The sequence below is a fragment of the Manis pentadactyla genome, chromosome 19 (genome assembly GCF_030020395.1).
Source record: "Manis pentadactyla isolate mManPen7 chromosome 19, mManPen7.hap1, whole genome shotgun sequence".
NCBI classification, from domain to species: Eukaryota; Metazoa; Chordata; class Mammalia; order Pholidota; family Manidae; genus Manis; species Manis pentadactyla.
Window position 1 is genome coordinate 18,121,333 of NC_080037.1, and position 18,482 is coordinate 18,139,814.

At 37.3% G+C, this 18,482-nt stretch overlaps 1 protein-coding gene across 1 annotated transcript in view; it reads left to right on the top strand.

Moving 5' to 3' along the window:
• The window catches only part of USH2A (usherin), a 722,977-nt gene that overhangs the window by 306,880 nt on the left and 397,615 nt on the right, over positions 1-18,482 (top strand). The window contains exons 23-28 of the mRNA XM_036931704.2: positions 1,215-1,316; positions 3,214-3,393; positions 4,373-4,503; positions 8,936-9,209; positions 16,009-16,212; positions 16,340-16,420. Coding sequence (XP_036787599.2) covers positions 1,215-1,316; positions 3,214-3,393; positions 4,373-4,503; positions 8,936-9,209; positions 16,009-16,212; positions 16,340-16,420 — 972 coding nt within the window. The remainder of the gene's footprint in view (positions 1-1,214; positions 1,317-3,213; positions 3,394-4,372; positions 4,504-8,935; positions 9,210-16,008; positions 16,213-16,339; positions 16,421-18,482) is intronic.

Here is an 18,482-nt window from a genome sequence, read left to right on the forward strand (position 1 = left end):
GGGAAAGAGGAGGTGCAGGGGCAAGCAAGCAGTAGGCTGAGATCAGAGATGCCATAGGGCTGTATTGTATAGGGCCTTGTGAGCTTTTACTTGGAAAGAGGGAGGCTGTTGGAGGATTTTGAAAGAAGAGTGACCTGATAGGACCTCCTTCTTTAAAAGGAACTCTCTGGCTGCTGTTTTGATAATACATTTTAAGAGGGACAACAGTTGAAGCATGGAGACCACTTTATAAGTTTCTGTAATAATTCTAACATAATTCAGGCAGGAGATAGTTTCTTGAGCCAGGGAAGTAATTGTGGATGTATTGTAAATACTAAGTTAACAGGATTTGATTGAGGTAGAGCAGGGATTGGCACGCTCCCACCCGTGGGCCAAATCCAGCTCTTGCCTATTTTTGTAAAGTTTTATTGGAGCACAGCTTTACCCATTTGTTATGTATTGTCTATGACTATCTGAGACTGTAGGGTCTACAAAGCCTGAAATGTACACTACCTGACCTTTTATAGAAAGAGTTTGCTAGTACCTAGTGCAGAGCACGACTATTGGGTTTGGGGCCTGGGCAACGGGAAAAACGTAGCGGCTGTACCGAAGGTGGGCAAGGTGGTGGGAGAAGTAGATTTGGGAATTTGGAGGGAGACTGTCAGAGTTCAGAGTGTGAATGTGGTAAGTCTTACATATCTGTGAGGCATCCGGGTGGAAATATCAATCAGGCTTCTGGATATATGTCTGAGTTCAGGGAAGAATACAATTTGGGAGTTGTCAACTAAGGGTGGCTTTTAAAGCCAAGGGACCAGATGTGAGTAGGGCTAATTAGAGTGGTTTGGGCTCTGAGAAAAAAAAAATATTCCCCTCCTCCCAAAGAAGGATGGAGTTAGACAACTTAACATGAGACTTGCGTTATTATGCAAGATAATCAGAGACCCAGACCCCTTCTGGCCTTTGGCCCTGGTAGGTTGTGCAGGTGCCCGATCCTCTACTCATCCCTCTAGAGGACTTAAGACATCTGTGTAGGTGGGGAAAGGAAAAGATCTGAGAGGAGAGGCGGTCTGGGTCATTCCAGAGTCAAGATGTGATGAGGCCAGTGAAGACAAGAAACAGAGGAGAACCAAGAAAGAGTGGCCTCCAGAAGCCCAGTGAAGGGCGTGACCATTTTTTCATGTAGCAGAACCTAGGTTAGCCTGCTAAAGCTGGAATTCTCATCGCCTTTTCCACAGGTGCCTCGGCCGCCCTGAATGGCAGCACGATCATTGGAGAGAGCACAGGGGTGTTTGTGGGAGGGCTGCCCCAGGGATATTCCATCCTCAGGAAGGATCCCGGTGAGTTTGGTGAAGGTAAAGAATTGATACGTTGTCACCAAAATTTAGAATTGAATCAATTTGCAATACAAAAAAATTATTTTAAAATATCAATAATAATTTAATTTTCTATCTGATGCTGTACTTCCTATATCACTATATCAAAAATTCCTTTAGTTCTTTTCTAAAGGAACCATGGATTGCATTATTCCTAGTGCCCAGTTCTTGATTTATAAAGGGAGTTCTTTATACTTTTGCTGAAATGAATTATACTCGTTTAAGTCAAAGGTGTGTTATTTTAGGGTTATACATCAGTTTTTCTAAGATTTTAAATCTAATATAAAACAACACAGAAGTGGAAAACTATGAGCTTGATTCAGAACATTCCTTGAGTACTGACTATGTGATAGGCATTAAACCAATCCCTAGATACCCATAAATGAATAAAATGTGGTCTTTGCCACAATAGAGGGTACAGATATATAAACGGATAATTCCAACCAAATGTTATGTGTTATAATTGAGACATAGACAAAATAATGTGTATATTTTTAGGGCATGAGGACAAAACTGACTCAAATGAAATTAATAAAAACTAACATGAGTCAAATTAATTTTAAGGAGAAAAAAATAAAATCACCCTTCAAAATGCACTACTGGTGGTTCCAGGGCTGTTTCCAAGTCCTCATAGGAGCATACGCTGTCTCCCAGGTCTCTCCCAGGAAGCAAAATGTAACTATATAAATATTACAAATAAGCTAGAACCAAGATAAGAATACATTGTTCATGAGGGGTGGTGTTCAGGGAATCATGGTGAAGTAGATCAAAAGAAATAAAAAGTTTTCAGTGAATTTTGGAGAGAGATTATTTAAATACTCAAGTGTGATCATAGTTGCCTACTCAGAAATATCTCTAGTGTTGAGAGTTTTCATACAACTACTTTGGACTGGCAGAGAAGTCCCTCAAAGACATAAACACACACACGCACACAGACACAGACATACCCACGCACACACCTGCGCAGTGCACCTTTGTCCTAATCCTTTGCCCATCAAGCACACATGTTGGCTATGGCATATCCAGGCCAGGAGAAAAGCATTCCCTGGTACCAAGTGTTCTCCTGTAGTGGTCATATCTCCATTTTGAATAAATAATTTGACATTGTGCATATAAATTTACCTTGTAAAACTTTGACTGCTGGTGAATACCTGCCCTAGAACTAAGTCATGAAATCAAAATCTGAAAACTGAGCTTTACACTGATTGGTAAAGACTTGGTTGTATGAAATATGACCTCAGCTTCGGGTTCCTTCTCTCCCTCTCTACTTTTTCATATCTGTCTCTCTCCCATTCTCTTATTTGCTGATTTTCTTTCTTTCCCAGCTCCCTATTACCACCCTATTTGCTATATTCATAAACTCTGCATCTAGTTGGTCTTGGGAGTTCAAAATAGACCTCAACATTGTACTAATTACTAAAAATTAAATCAAATTATTGATCAGCTTGTATAACAGACTGGTTCCTAGTGATTAGGAAACTAAACTACAAACTACAGATTGGGTAGAAACACTTCCTTCAAATCTTACCTTTAAACTTCCTACAGAGTTTTTCTTTTTAAGTCTAGTGGAAGATGAAATAACCTTGTTAGTTCACAAGGCCGTATTCTTGCTAGTACTGTAAAACTAAGGTTTTTGCATAGGCATCTGTTTCTGCAGATGTGATGGGTCTGAAGCAGGGCTAAACATAGTAATTGTTATCACTCACCATGGCCGACGGTGTGGTGTTTATATGAATCATTAAGGTTTGCAGTAAATAGGTAAAAGGAGTTTTTGCCCTTTGATTTTAATGGCACATAAAATCAATTGCTTGAAAAAAATCATTTGAAATACATATTTCTTGATATCTGTCAACTCTTGCAGATATAATCCAAAAGGGTTTTGTGGGCTGTCTCAAGGATGTGTATTTTATGAAGCAATACAATCCCTTTGTTATTTGGGAGCCTCTGGTTTGGCAGAGCTCTGAAGAGCAAACCAACGTGTATAACAACTGGGAGGGATGTCCCAGTTCATTACAAGAGGGAGTCCAGTTCCTAGGAACAGGTAAGGTCCTAAAATAGATACCAGTGGTGGCTTAGCATGTATATTCTATTTTGAGCATAATTTAATCTCCCCTGTTCAATTTCTTTGACCCTGTATGAACCTAGTAACATAGAATTACCTAGTTATGCCATCATGCACATCAATATATTCTCAAAGCCTGAATATGTAAGACTCATAAACATATATTCAGGCATCAGATCTCTGGTAGCTGACAGTATTCTCAGTTTGCATATGGGACTTCTGTGTCCATTTGTAAGTCAATTGTTTTACTTAGAATACAGTTCTACTTAGAAGGATGTTTCAAAGGAGTTCCTTTATCAGGTTATTCCATTACACAGATGGACAATATTCTAACAGTAAAATCTGAGTTATGTACTGGGGTAATTGTGCCATTAAGGAAGAGCTGGAGCTTATAGCCAAGATCACTGCCATTGATCGCTCCAAGGCCTGCAGCAAAGTTGAGGGGTGGTGTCCCTGGCATACCTCCTGGAAGTCACCCAGGGCAAGTGGTGAGAGGGGACATTGTAGCTTCATGGACATGACTTCTTCTTCAAATAAAAGCCCAACTCTGCCTCCTACATTTGTAACTAAGTCAGTTATTAACTTGCTTAAACTACCTTCAGAACAGAAAGCTAACTAACATTATAATTTATGTATTTTTTCATTGCTCTTTTCTCATCACTGTTATTATTCTACATTTTTCTTAGTGTATCTGCTTATTGCAAATACTGGTATAAAATAGTCATAGTCTTAATCATATCCATGATTTAGAGAGTAAATCGCTTCTGCTTAAAAGGTATGTCAAATTCGTGCTGCCATTTTTTTACCACTACAAGGGGAATTTCTTAATATTAGTTTGCATCTTCGTTTGTGAGAGATTTACTCAATGACAGTGTATGTCCTAGAGCCTATTACGCCCTTAGAATATTGCCAATACTGTTTTTCACATGCCAATATGTACATATTCTTTTCTTGAAAGGGTTCCTGGAACTTCATCCATATGTGTTTCATGGTGGACTGGACTTTGAGATTTCCCTTAAATTCAGAACTGACCGATTAAATGGGTTGCTGCTTTTCATTTACAACAAAGATGGACCTGATTTTCTTGCTGTATGTTAATTAACTTAATTAAATTTACTTTAAATATAAGACCCAACTTTAAAATAAATGAGTCACGTGGTAACATTTTGCTAAAGTAGGGGTTCTTTTCAAATTTACTTTTGCTTTCATTTTCTTCTTCAAGTCATTTTTAGTTTTGGAGTCCTACAAAATATTGTGTCTTTTAGGATTATAATGATATTTTAAGTGACCATTATTACTGTGAGTTGTAATTTTAATAAAACAGGTTAAGAAATTAACTAAGAAAATCCCATGTATTTTCCCATTATATGAAAAATATTACTTCCTTCAATTATATTTTGATATAACAGTTCAAAAGAATGCATATAATATATATATATATACTTTATAGTGCACATAGGTACATACACATTAAATAAAACATAATAGTACAATGAATATTTATAAAACTGCCATCCAACCCAAGAACTAAAATACTGTCAATTTTTTGCATTTATCCATAGTGTCTCTCCTATTCTACTTCCCTATCTCTCTTCAGAGGTAATATGTAATCAGAATTTCGTGTTTATTATCCCCTTGCATGTGTGTTATAGTTTGAATACCAAGAATGAATTTCTAAAATTTATTGTTTTTGAAATTTATAAAAGTCATACTATATCTTTAGGCAATTGTTTTCGAACTTGGCATTGTTTCTGACCCACTCATATTCTTCATGTAGGTGTATACATTTTCATAGCTGTGTAATATATTTCTCTTATCAATGACACATTGTTTCCATGTTTTTGCTATGGTGAATAAGGTTACTCTGAACATTTTTATATATATTTCTCTAAATTCAGTAGGCAAATGTAATTGCTTTTACGTTTCTGCCTCAGTGCTTAACTCTTCATACTTATTCAGTACTCAGTAAACATTATTGGATGAATGAATGAGTGAACATGTAAATGAATTCATGCTGTGGTGACCCTTTCTAGATATTCTTTAATAATCTATATGTGCATAACTTCTGTAGAGGCTTCAAAGTTATTCATCATTTGGTCTTTCCTCTGGCGGGGGACCCAGGCTCTGTCAAGGCTCATATATTATTGCTGTGCACTCCCTTCAGCCCTCCATCTTCCCCATTCATTGGCTTTGGAAATATAATACTTTTCAACTAGATTAAATAATAATGCTACCTTTAAGCTTGATGAAATAAATCTTAAAGAAAAAAACATGTGGACAAATATATATGTGCCTACTATGTGTGAGACTTTCTTTTCTTAGATGCACTTTCAATACATCTATAAAGGAAGCAGACCTTCATGGGACTTACATTCTCATCTTCCATATCTGAGGACTTAAGCTTCTCACAAAAAGAACTCTTCCTGTTATCCTGAGTAGCTTCAATAAATATGGTTCTCCCATGGAACTTGTTCGACCCGGAAGATTATCACTGCTAAAAATCTTAAATCTCAAAATATAACCCCATATCCTTCCAGCTCTCATTTTATCTTACTGAGGTCACTGAGGCATTGAGACAATTGGCTATTAGCCCTCTTTCAATTAACTTTCATGCGCCCTACCTTAGGCACCATAATATAGCTTCTCAAACATTTTTCTGCCAATGCCCTGAACTTGTATCAACTTTACAATCCTGGATCAACCTCTTTAGCCGCCTAGCATTTCAGTTTCAATAGCCAGATTACTAACACTATAGGAAAACTAATACAGGGACTAAGACTAGTGATGTGCTGAATTTCGAGATTTCTAATTCCTTCATTCAACAATATTTATTGTTTATAGGATTTGCTCAAAGAATTAATGTGGAAAGTGAAAGAAAAAGAATTTTAGGACCTGGAAAACACTGCAACCCGAATATCTGCAGATAGTCAGCCACTCTCTTAATAGAAACAAACATAATTTCTTCAACCTCCAAATTCTCTACCTACAAACTTTACTATCTATGAGCCAAGCCTGATTTCATTCTCTCCTGACTCGGCAGAACAAGTACAATTGCTTCCAGCCAAAGTTGGTATTTTACCTTTACTCTAGACTCGCCCCTTCTCCTGCAAGAGCTTGTGCTGCAAATTATCCCCTCTTTGTAAATTCAAATGTTCCCTCTCCATCAGCTCTTTTCCCTCAACATACAAGAGGTTGAGCTTCATTCATCTGAAAATTTTTCCATTTTGATTTTGAAAACGTTTCTATTGTAATTCCTTTCCCTTTGTAATCAATTGCACTGAAAGTCATTAGTCCGGCTATTTCTACTTCCTCATTATACTTCATTTCTCAAAATGAGTGACATTTGGTTCCTGCATCTGCCATATTCCACTGCAAAACAATTTTCTAAAGTTGCCAATAATGCCCATATCTCCTACCCTACTAGATAATTTTTAGTCCATAACTATATTTGATCTTTCTCTGTCATCCTTTTTTTTTTACTACATCTTAAAATATTCTTCCCTGCTGACTTTCCAAATTGCTGGTTGCTCTTGATTTGTATTAAATCCTTCTGGCTTCTCCAAGATCATTGTCACCTTAAAGAACTACATCTACTTTACCTTCTGCATAGTACATCGGTCTTGCTGAAGACTCTTCGTATGTATTTTGTCATGACCTTCTTCCATTTTACTGGCCTGTCTTTATGTTCAACTGCCTCAAAAATTTTTCTTCTGGATGTTTCATAAGAATTTCAAATTTGAGTATTTAAAATTAGCGAATTCAGTGTTTCTCCCCAACAGTAATACCCAGTCTTTCTTTCTAATGCTTTCCACACATAAATATGGTTCTCCCCTGGAACTTGTTTGACCCAGAAGATTATCACTGCTAAAAATCTTAAATATCAAAATACAACCCCATATCTTTCCAGCTCTCATTTTCTCTTACTGAGGTCACTAAGCGACACGCAATAAATCACACGCAACAAGAAAGAGGATGGGAGTCCTTTATTTACTGTCCATTCATCTAACTCATTCAACTGTTTACCAGGTCCTGCTGATTGCTTTTAAAAATACTTCTTAGATGAAGTTTTCACCACCTTTGTCATTGTTATATTTATTTTAATGGTTCTTATCTTTTTTTTCTCAAAAATGCACGGATTCACTTAGTTTCTCCAATTCCAGTCCATCTTTTGTTTTCAGTACCTAATTTTTATGACCAGAAGGTGAACTTTTAGTGCAAGATACTCCATGAAAGAATATAGCTTTGGTAACAAACAGACAAGGGAAAGATGAACTTTTTTCCATAGCTCTCAAAAATCCTTCAAAATCTTGCTTCTACATTCCTGGCAGGACTCTTTCTAACTCACCCCCACCCCTATATGTATCCTCTGTTTTACCTAATTTAGGAATTTTTCTGAATCTAATGCCATTGAACATGCTGATCTCCTTGTCAGAGGGTGCTCCAAAAATCTTGTGTACTTCCAAAACCTGACCTTAAACTTTTCCCAATTACCAGAGAGCAAAAGGTATATCCTTTCTCTGCTTTAATTGTACCCCAAACCCATCTCAGTTATAGGGTCACCCTACATGTTTGTCTGCTCTTAGTGAGATTGGGAACAGTGTTTATCTTATGGCAGCAAGTTTACGAAACAGTAGGGGACTCAATAATTATTGAATGAATGGTTAGATAAACAAATGACTCATTCCCTGATGTACATCACAAAGATGATATTTACATAGAAAAAGTAATCATTTTTATCTGGTTTTGTTTCATTTGACATGGTTGGTCTCAAAATTTTAAGTATTCTGTGGTTGCTGGTTTGACTTCTAACAAAATAAAAACAGAGAAGGTAAAACAATTATCATGTAACATTTTGAAAGCAAACGTTTAGAGGCATTTCTTTTACCATGAAAATTTGAGTAAAATATGTTCGTATTAGAAAATGGCACCTTAATCTAAAAGAATGCACATACAAGCAATTACGTTAGTTAGAGGTTTAGAATAATAAAACTGAGATATTGAATCAAAATATCTTAGAAACTTGAAATTGAGTTTACCAGCCAGTTAAAATAAACTTAATCAGCCTTGACATTTCATTTTCTTATTGTCTTGTCATATTTTTCCCCCAAATTAAATTGATACATGAAATAGCATTTTCTCATTTTCTAAAATCTCAAATAAAAATAGAGTCATAGTTCAAATTGTTCTATTCTCATCATTCAGTCGCTTAATGCTAGGGTTTAATCTTCTACTTTGCACACAGAAAAGTTTTTGCCTACATAATATTGCATCGCATAGTATAATCATTACCGGGTATGCATTTGTTTGACTCAATACAATATTCTTCATGTCAATTATAAGCTGGCAAAGTACTCTATTATGCGTTGCTCCAGTTCTGCTTAGAATAAAGAAGAACATTTTTATAGAGGGCTTTCAGGGAAATTTGTTGCTTTTCTTCAAGAAACTGACCTTCTGCTCTTTCCTAAACTGACATTCTGCAGCCTTTTTATATACCTATTTTCTTTCTTAATATGAAATGCAGATGGAACTGAAGAGTGGAATATTGAGCTTCCGGCTAAATACCAACCTTACTTTCACACAAGTGGATCTTTGGCTGGGCCTGTCCTATTGTGATGGAGAATGGAATAAAGTGACTATTAAAAAGGAGAATTCCGTCCTATCGGCCAGCATGAATGAACTGATGGAGCGTGTGTCAGAGCCCAGAGCCCAGCTATTGATGGTGAATTCCCCTGTGTATGTGGGAGGAGCCCCACAGAGGCTGCAGGATTCTTATAAACACCTGAGTTTGGAACAAGGTAAACTGCATATGGAGAATTACACAAATCAGTGTAGCCCTGGTGCTACCAGGTTGGGGAGGGTTCTGTGTTTCAAGATAGAGCAATAGAATCAGCTTGAAAGCAATACCCTCTCACTCCTTCTTGGATGCATCTGAAGCTCTAAAAATATCAAAGAATACTTCAAATAGTTTTATATGTTGCCCTTAAGGGTGTTCCCTCATACCGATTTGTAATGAATATATATTTTCTAACATGTCTTCAGCAAATATAAGTATAATCAGTATAATTGTAATAATTATTATGATTAATAATATAAAATAATATTATAAATAAATAAAATATATATATATTTCCTCATTTATTTTCCTCGAAAACACATGTGCTTCTGGTTCTATTGAATACAACCATTATCTATATGTAAAGATAAAAAATAAATTAGGTAGGAATAGGGATGCACAACTAGGAAAAATGGCATTAAAGTCACTGTTTTTTTTTAATTAAGGTATCATTGATATACAATTTTATGAAGTTTTCACATGAGCAACATTGTACTTTCAACATTCACCCATATTGTCAAGTCCCCTCCACCCCATTGCATTCATTGTCCATCAGTTTAGTAAGATGCTATAGAGTCATGACTTGTCTTCTCCATGCTATACTGCCTTCCCTGTGACATACCTATATTGTGTGTGCTAATTATAGTGCCCCTTGATCCCATTCTCCCTCCCTTCCCACCCATCCTAACCAACTCCTTCCCTTTGGTAACCACTAGTCCCTTCTTGGAGTCTGTGAGTTTGCTGCTGTTTTGTTCCTTCAGTTTTGCTTCATTGTTACACTCCACAAATGAGTGATATCATTTGGTACTTGTCTTTCTCCACCTGGCTAAGTTCACTGAGCATAATACCCTCTAGCTCCATCCATGTTGCTGCAAAACATAGGTTTTGTTTTCTTTTTATGGGCTGAATAATATTCCATTGTGTATACATGCCACCTCTTCTTTATCTATTCATCTACTGACGGACACTTAGGCTGTTTCCATATCTTGGCTATTGTAAATAGTGCTGCAATAAACATAGGGGTGCATATGTCTTTTTGAATCTGGGATCTTGTTTTCTTCTGGTATATTCCTAGGAGTAGAATTACTGGGTCAAATAGTATTTTTATTTTTAGTTTTTTGAGGAACCTCCATATTGCTTTCCACAATGGTTGAACTAGTTTACTTTCCCACCAACAATGTAGGAGGGTTCCCCTTTCTCTGCATCCTTTCCAGAATTTGTTGTTTCTGGTCTTCTGGATGTTGGCCATCCTAACTGGTATGAGGTGATATCTCATTGTGGTTTTAATTTGCATTTCCCTGGTAATTAGCAATGTGGAGCATCTTTTCATGTGCCTGTTGGCCATATGAATTTCTTCTTTCAAGAAAGTTCTGTTCAGATCCTCCCCCCGTTTTTTAATTAGATTATTTGTTTTTTTGAGTATTGATGCATGTGAGCTCTTTACATATTTTGCATGTTAAAATAAGCCCTTATCAGATAAATTATTTACAAATATATTTTCCTATACTCCCTTTTTGTTCTGATGATGGTGTCCTATGCTGTACAGAAGCTTTTTAGTTTGATGTAGTCCCACTTGTTCATTTTTGCTTTTATTTCCCTTGCCTGAGGAGATGTGTTCAGGAAAAAATTGCTCATGTTTATATTCAAGAGATTTTGCCTATGTTTTCTTATAAGAGTTTTATGGTTTCATGACTTATATTGAGGTCTTAGATCCATTTTGAGTTTACTTTTGCATATGGAGTTAGACAATTATCCTGTTTCATTCTCTTACATGTAGCTGTTCAGTTTTGCCAACACAAGTTATTGAAGAGACTGTCATTTCCCCATTGTATGTCCAGGACTCATTTATTGTATATTAATTGGCCATATATGTGCAGGTTTATGTCTAGGCTCTCTATCCTGTTCCATTGATCTATGGTTCTGTTTTTGTGCCAGTACTAAATTGTTTTGATTACTGTGGCTTTGTAGTAGAGCTTGAATTTAGGGAGCAAAATCCCTCCCATCTTTGTTCTTCTTTCTCAGGATTGCTTTGGCTATTTGGGGTCTTTTGTGGTTCCATATGAATTTTAGAAGTATTTGTTCCAGTTCGTTGAGGAACGCTGTAGGTATTTTGATAGGGATTGCATTGAATCTGTAGATTGCTTTAGGCAGGATGGCCATTTTGACAATATTAATTCTTACTACCCATGAGCATGGGATGTGTTTCCATTTATTGGTGTCTTCTCTAAGTTCTCTCATGAGTGGCTTGCAGTTTTCAGGATACAGGTCTTTGACCTCCTTGGTTAGGTTTATTCCTAGGTATTTTATTCTTTTTGACACAATTGTAAATGGAATTGTTTTCCTGATTTCTCTTTCTGCTAGTTCATCATTAGTATATAGGAATACAACAGATTTCTGTGTATTAATTTTGTATCTGCAACTTTGCTGAATTCAGTTATTCTAGTAGTTTTGGGGTGGATTCTTTAGGTTTTTTTATGTACAATATCATGTCATCTGCAAACAGTGACAGTCTTCTTCCTACCAATCTGGATGCCTTTTATTTCTTTGTGTTGTCTGATTGCCATGGCTAGGACCTCCAGTACTATGTTGAATAAAAGTGGTGAGAGTGGGCATCCTTGTCTTGTTCCTGATCTTAGAGGAAAAGCTTTCAGCTTTTCACTGTTAAGTCGCTGGGGTTTGTTTCTGACATAAATGCTAATTGTCTCCATGCATTTCAATAGCAAAGCACAATAAAGGGTGAGTTTACTTGAATTTTGAATATATTTGTGAAAAATCTGTATATCATTTATTATTAAGAACCATCAATGAAAGGAAAAGCACATGAGTGCATGGCTTATAACTAAAGCAAGTGTTTAATTTACAGTGTAAGTTTGAACATTACAGGGAAATTACTCATCAAAAGGGACTAACACTATCTGAGTATGTACTGTGTGTTGGACCTGTTTCTGAGAGCTTTACATGTGAATCAGTGGGTCAGTTCTTTATAAAAGGCCCATGAGTTTGGTGTTACTATTCACAACCCTATTTTACAGATGAGAAAACTGAAGAGCAGAGAGGGACATAAGTTGCCCAAGGTCATGTGACTAGCAAGGAGCTAACAAGCCTGTCTGTCTCAGGCAGCAAGGTTTCAAAGACCATTCTCCTTATTAGAATTGAGCGTTCTCTCTTATGGGCACTGTCCAGTGTTTCTCCTGTATAAAATGGAAAGCACAAAAAACTTACAGCTTGTGAACAAGCATGCTGTAGTGCAGAAAAATGTTCTCCACATATTTCAAAATCTATGCACTGTGAATGGTTAAAATTTCCATGAAGCAGTCTTTGCCTATTTGGTAAGTACATAAAGATTTAAATGCCTTTGAATAGAAAATATATGGCAGGCTCTAAGGAGACTTTTAGAAGGGTACTAGTAAGGAGTTAATGAATATCTGGGGTGTAAGACAGTAATGACATTTTCAAGGCACTTAAGTTGTAACAGCAGCTAAAAATATTATATTCATACCCGGGCTTCTCCTCGTTTTCAGGTTTCTGATATTTGAAAGATCTTTAAAGCCCTTTGTATGAGCAAGATTACTTGATCCTGTTTACAACTAGGAAAAACCCTGTACATACTGAGCATTATATTTTAAATGTACACCAAAACCCATTATTACTATGACAACCTAGAAACATGGCTAAAACTGAAATGATAAAATAATAATAACATAAGTTCAAAACATCAGCATACACTCAAGGGGAATAATTTAATCTAAATTTTGACTAAACACATTTTATTAAGAGTTAATTCTAAATTTTTATCATTGCAGTATCATCCCTATCAGTGGTTCTCAAACTGCTGATAAACTTAAAGCATAGTAACTGGAACATAGTAAGAACTTAGTAAAATTAGCTATTGTTATTACTATTCAAGATACACTGAGATCACCCGGAAAGTTTATTTAAAACATAGGTTTTATGACCCTATCTCCTAAGATTCTGACTTGGATGCTTTGAATGATACTGATTTATATAAGTAACTGCATGTTTTGCACATGAGAATAAAGTGATCAGGAGAATAGACACAATATAGAGGTGCTACATGTACTTTAATTTTAATTAAAATTAATCATGTTTACTGACTTTACTTTTTTCAATCCATTATCAACAGCTTTAAAAATCTTTCTGTACTTCTCAATTAGCACCTTTTTTTCAGAGGCTATTTTGTGGTCATATTAGTGCTATTTTTTCTTATTCATTAATGTTGTAATGTTCCTTTGAATCAAATGCAAATTAATTTTCCTCTGCTGTTTGGAAGAGCTGGACAATATAATTGCTGAAGATGACCAGCTCAGATCACGGGTGTCTAGCTTGGAACTATCACTAGGGACAGTTTCCAACCTTCAGTTGGGAATGACTGGGCTGTGGCATATTGTGTCAAAGGTTATGCTTCGCCCCAGGCTTTGAGTGGGCAGGGCAGAGTGGGGGTCAAAAGCCAGCCTTCCTTTCAACTCAAGTGTCCCAGTGTAGGACTGCTTGTCCAGGAGCGCTACTGTCTCTTTGATCTGTCAACCTAGAGTTCTGGTTATAACCTTTTAGTTATTTGGAGGCCTGGGGGTGGGGATGGGAAAGAGAGTCTTTTTTGATTCTCACAGGGCAAGAAAAGAATGCATCTCTACTCCTCCCACAGACAGGCCCCTTTCCCTCTTCTTATCCTCACACCCCATTCAAATTTTGAAGGTAATTGGGGAATATTTACAGTGGTACAGAGTTGAAAAAATTGTGCCAATGTCATTTGGCAGAACTCAGTGGCTGCCCTAGGACAGCTCAGAGAGGATCCCACACCAGAGCTCAGACATCTGCACCTCCCAGGCCTAAACCCAGAGTCCTGCTTCCTGAAGAGGTTTAGAGCTTGGAAATCTCATTCTATGACTCTCTGGGCCTTTTTCTCTATCTCCCAAATGAAGGAAGACTACCTCTGTGGCCTTTCCCAAATTTAAAATTCCATTTCATGAACTAATTTTGAAGATATTTCTTTTTAAAAATGTTTTAGACTTTGAAATATACATAAGTTACCGTTTTAACCCTTTTTAAGCATGCAGTTCAGTGATATTTAGTACGTTCACATTGTTGTGCGACCATCACCACCATCCATCTCCAGAACTTAGTGCTTTGCAAAACTGAAACTCTATACCCCTTAAGGAAAAATGGGACTTCTCTTATAATGGCACTTAGATGTTTGCCTAAGCTGCATTTCTACCATTTGTATTTTCTGTTGGTAGGGAAACTGGAGTAAAGAGAAGTCAGGTAACTCAGCTACGTGCCATGAGAAATTTACTGCTGGTAAAGAAATTAGATTTCTTCGCTTCAGAATTTTCAAGCAGATGCTTTTATATTGAGCTTCATTGCTTTCAATTCAGTTCACCCAATGTATTGAGTGTCTACTGTGTGTTCAAGATAGACCAACAGTATTGATCAGTTGGGCCTAAAGGAATGTGAATAATAGCAGAGACATTTAAAAGGAAATAGGCTGCAACTTCATGTGTTAGAAGACATAATAAGACATCTTATAAATGCTGAAGAGAACAATATGGTCATTGTTACTATTAGCTTATTTTACTGTTAAGCGTTTCATTGTGTTTATTTCCATTTCCTGCTGATGTGCTTTCATCTTGAAAAGAGCTAATCATGTGTTTGGGGCCTTTCCAGCTTGACAATGTTTTGTTCAGAAAGCGTGTGTGTGCTACAGCAATCTCAAACTTAGTCTGTTTGTCCCTTCTTTGACAATTTTGTGCAGTTTTCTGAGCAGAGTACTGCCAAACCTCACTGAGCTGATCTCAGTGTACCCCAAATAGCATGTAATTCAAAGCAAGTGCTCTTCCCTGGCTGACTGAATGCCCTATGGTTCTCTAACAGAAAAAAAGCAGGGCGTACCTTCCAACCTATTTCTTTCACATTCTCTGTTAAACTTCACAGAACTGTACTGTACTGTGGTCATTCTAAAGTCAACTTGTGTAGAATACATGGTCCTTAAAACCTCTTGACATCGCCATTCCCAAAGCTGAAATTGGTCCTTGTCATGCTAACATGAATGTACAACTGGTGACCACTTTGTATATTCAAGAGTGTGGAACTCAGTGAGATGCCAGAGCCCAGCCCTGGTGCTGTGGCGTGCTGATTTCACTAGGGCTCACTTCTCTATCTCTGAAATGATTACTAAGGCATTCATGGCAATGTGTCTGGATTCTAGTATACTGTGAAGCTGTGTTCTCCTCCTGCTAGCCTGCATAATATCCTCAAAGCGCATTTTTCCCCCCAGTGAACACGTTGGATAATCATGCTATTTTAAATATTATTTTTTGGCACTTAAACACTGACCTACATAGGTGACTTAGTTTTCCAGAATTGAGGGACATGTGGGTGTAACCCCCTACCATAACATGTGATCGCCTAAATGTTATTTTATGAGAATAAACAGAATGAGAAAATGTGGGCCTGAAGACATATAATAAAGACTTTCAGTTGAATATAATTCATCTGAATTATAATTATCAGCTTTTTTTTTTTTTAGAATACCATAAATATAAATATTTCCCTGTGACCAATTTGCCTGATGAAAAGCAGGAGGAGGCATAAAGCATTTCCCAAGGGAGACTGGAAAGTTTACAACTAGTATCTAAAGCAGCCCCACCTCCCCTCCTCATCAAAACACTACTGCAGAGGACAAAAATGATTGGTAATTAACGACACAGCCTTTTATGTGATATTAATTCCTTACTATTTGCTAGGTTTCGGTGGTTGCATGAAGGATGTTACATTTGCACGGGGTACTGTCGTTAACGTGGCATCTGTGTCCAGCAGCGCTGTCAGAGTCAATCTGGATGGATGCCTATCAACTGACAGTGCTGTTAACTGCAGGGGAAATGACTCCATCCTGGTGTACCAGGGAAAAGAGCGGAGTGTTTACGAGACTGGGCTCCAGCCTTTTACAGGTAACATGGAAGTGCTGTAAATGAAATGTTACACATCTCCTCCTCAGACCCTCTTTCCTCCTTGCCAGCCCACCACTAGTCTATTTGAATAATATTTTAATCTTTCTACTTCTTATTTCCACTTAAGAATACCTGTATCGAGTGATAGGCTCCCATGAAGGAGGCTCTGTATATAGTGACTGGAGCCGGGGACGAACAACAGCAGCAGGTAAATATTGTTTATTCTAAAATATGTATGCACACACACACACATATTTTTGTCTGCATGTCTGTATGTAAAGAAAAGGGAAGACTGATAGGTTGAAGCAGGTCGCATGGTTATACTCTTGTGACAGAGCACGCCGTGGTTCGCACATGTATCTCTCAATGGTTAAAATGCTTAGCAGAGAAGAGCTTTTGTTTTGCAACTATTTAATAAGTATTTGCTCAGGCTTGATTCTTTTCTCTTCAAATGCAGGAAGGGAGTTCAAGTTTTCCTGAGGATTTAATAGGCCTGAATCTACAGCAATGTGTCTAAAGGACAGAGCACCTGTACAGACTGCACAGACCCCAAGAAGCTAATGTCAGGATTAGCCAGTAGGTGGGGTGGCCCCTTCCTGCCGCTGTCTCAGACAAACCACGTGTGAAATCTGCACCCTGGTTGAAAGCACATGTGTTTTTTATCACATTGCGGCAGATGTTTGCCATGGTGTTGACTATTAGGATCTCAGAATGACTCTCCCAGGAAGGAAATTGATGATTGGCTTAATTTTTTTGAGTTGGAGGGGAAACAGCTAGGAGATTGAATATATTAGAGCTAATATCAGGCAACTGATTTATTTATTTATTTATTCTTAAGGTATCATTGATGTACAATCTTATGAAGGTTTCACATGAGCAACATTGCAGTTATACTGCATTCACCCATATTATCAAGTCCCCACCACATACCCCAGGTACAGTCACTGTCCATCAGCATAGTAAGGTGCTATAGAGTCACTACTTGTCTTCTCTGTGCTATACCAGGCAAATAAATGACTTATAAGTACTTTGTACTTCTGAATACCATCACAGGAAGGTATTCATCATGCAAAGTTCTGAATTTTGACACAGCAGCCTTCTATCATTTGGGGCCAAATATTTGTCAGGAAGTCAGATACATTTCCATATGATTGCCAGTTGTGTCTCTTGAAGAGATTTTGTCTTTAGCCAATCACAATTTGTCTACAGATGTGTTTTTCATCAAGATATTCTCTCGTACTTATTATTAGTCATGGGTTACTAACCCAGGCATCTTTTAAGGAATCTTCTTAATTTAAAAGATAATTAAATACTGAGATGGGCTACTAAGAATAGTTTTCAAATCTCTCTGCCTGAATATTTTCCAGAAGACAACTTGACACTTTTCCAGGATGATTTAAGTTATCATCTATTTATAGACAAGACAATGAACTGAATGATCTCTTAAAATCCTTTTCAACTTCAGCTCTTGGAGAAAGCTCTGATATAAAATATTAATTTGTTATGGCATGTCCTTTACCCCTACACTTTATTAACAAATACACTATAAAGTCTGCTTTCAGTCTCATTTAACAACATAAGTAGGAGTCTAGAAAGTGCATGCTTATGCAGCTTAATAGTCCCCATTTTGACCGAGGAAGGATGCAAATAGAGCTCTGAATTTATAGCAATGATCTGACCACAAAGTCTTACACCATAAATTCATATTTACAATCTGACCACAACACTGAGCAGCTACATGCTCCCAAGGGTTGGAGAATAATTGCACTATTTAATTATTTTTGAGTCAGTTTTGCTCTGTCCCTTATGAGAAGGCCATCTGTTAGACCGTACTGTACTTTGCCTGGTACCACATTTCAGAACTAATAAAATCACCATCCTTCCCATTGTCCCTTTGCTTGCAGCCTGATTGTGCGGCCTGTGTGTTTTCTACAGGCGCCCATGGTGCCTAAGGAAGGCAGTGTCTCTCCACTTCTGTGCCTCCTCCTATTCTTTAGGTTGACTTTGTTTCCTTCAAAACCATCCTGTTTTACTGGTCTGAATGAGAGAGTCAGAGAAGGAAGATATTTGATGTGGGCAAACCAGAGTGATCTTCACTGGCAGGGCTCAGGCGTCCACGAGTAGTTAGCACGGGTCTTTCATCTGTCACCCTGACAAGGAGTTCCTTAGGCTTTTTCTCAGTGTCCCCAGTGCAGTCAGCTGTGATGAAGTTTTTCCTGATCAGAACCGTAGAAAGATCTAATAAATAGTTAAAGGTTATAGATTTTTAA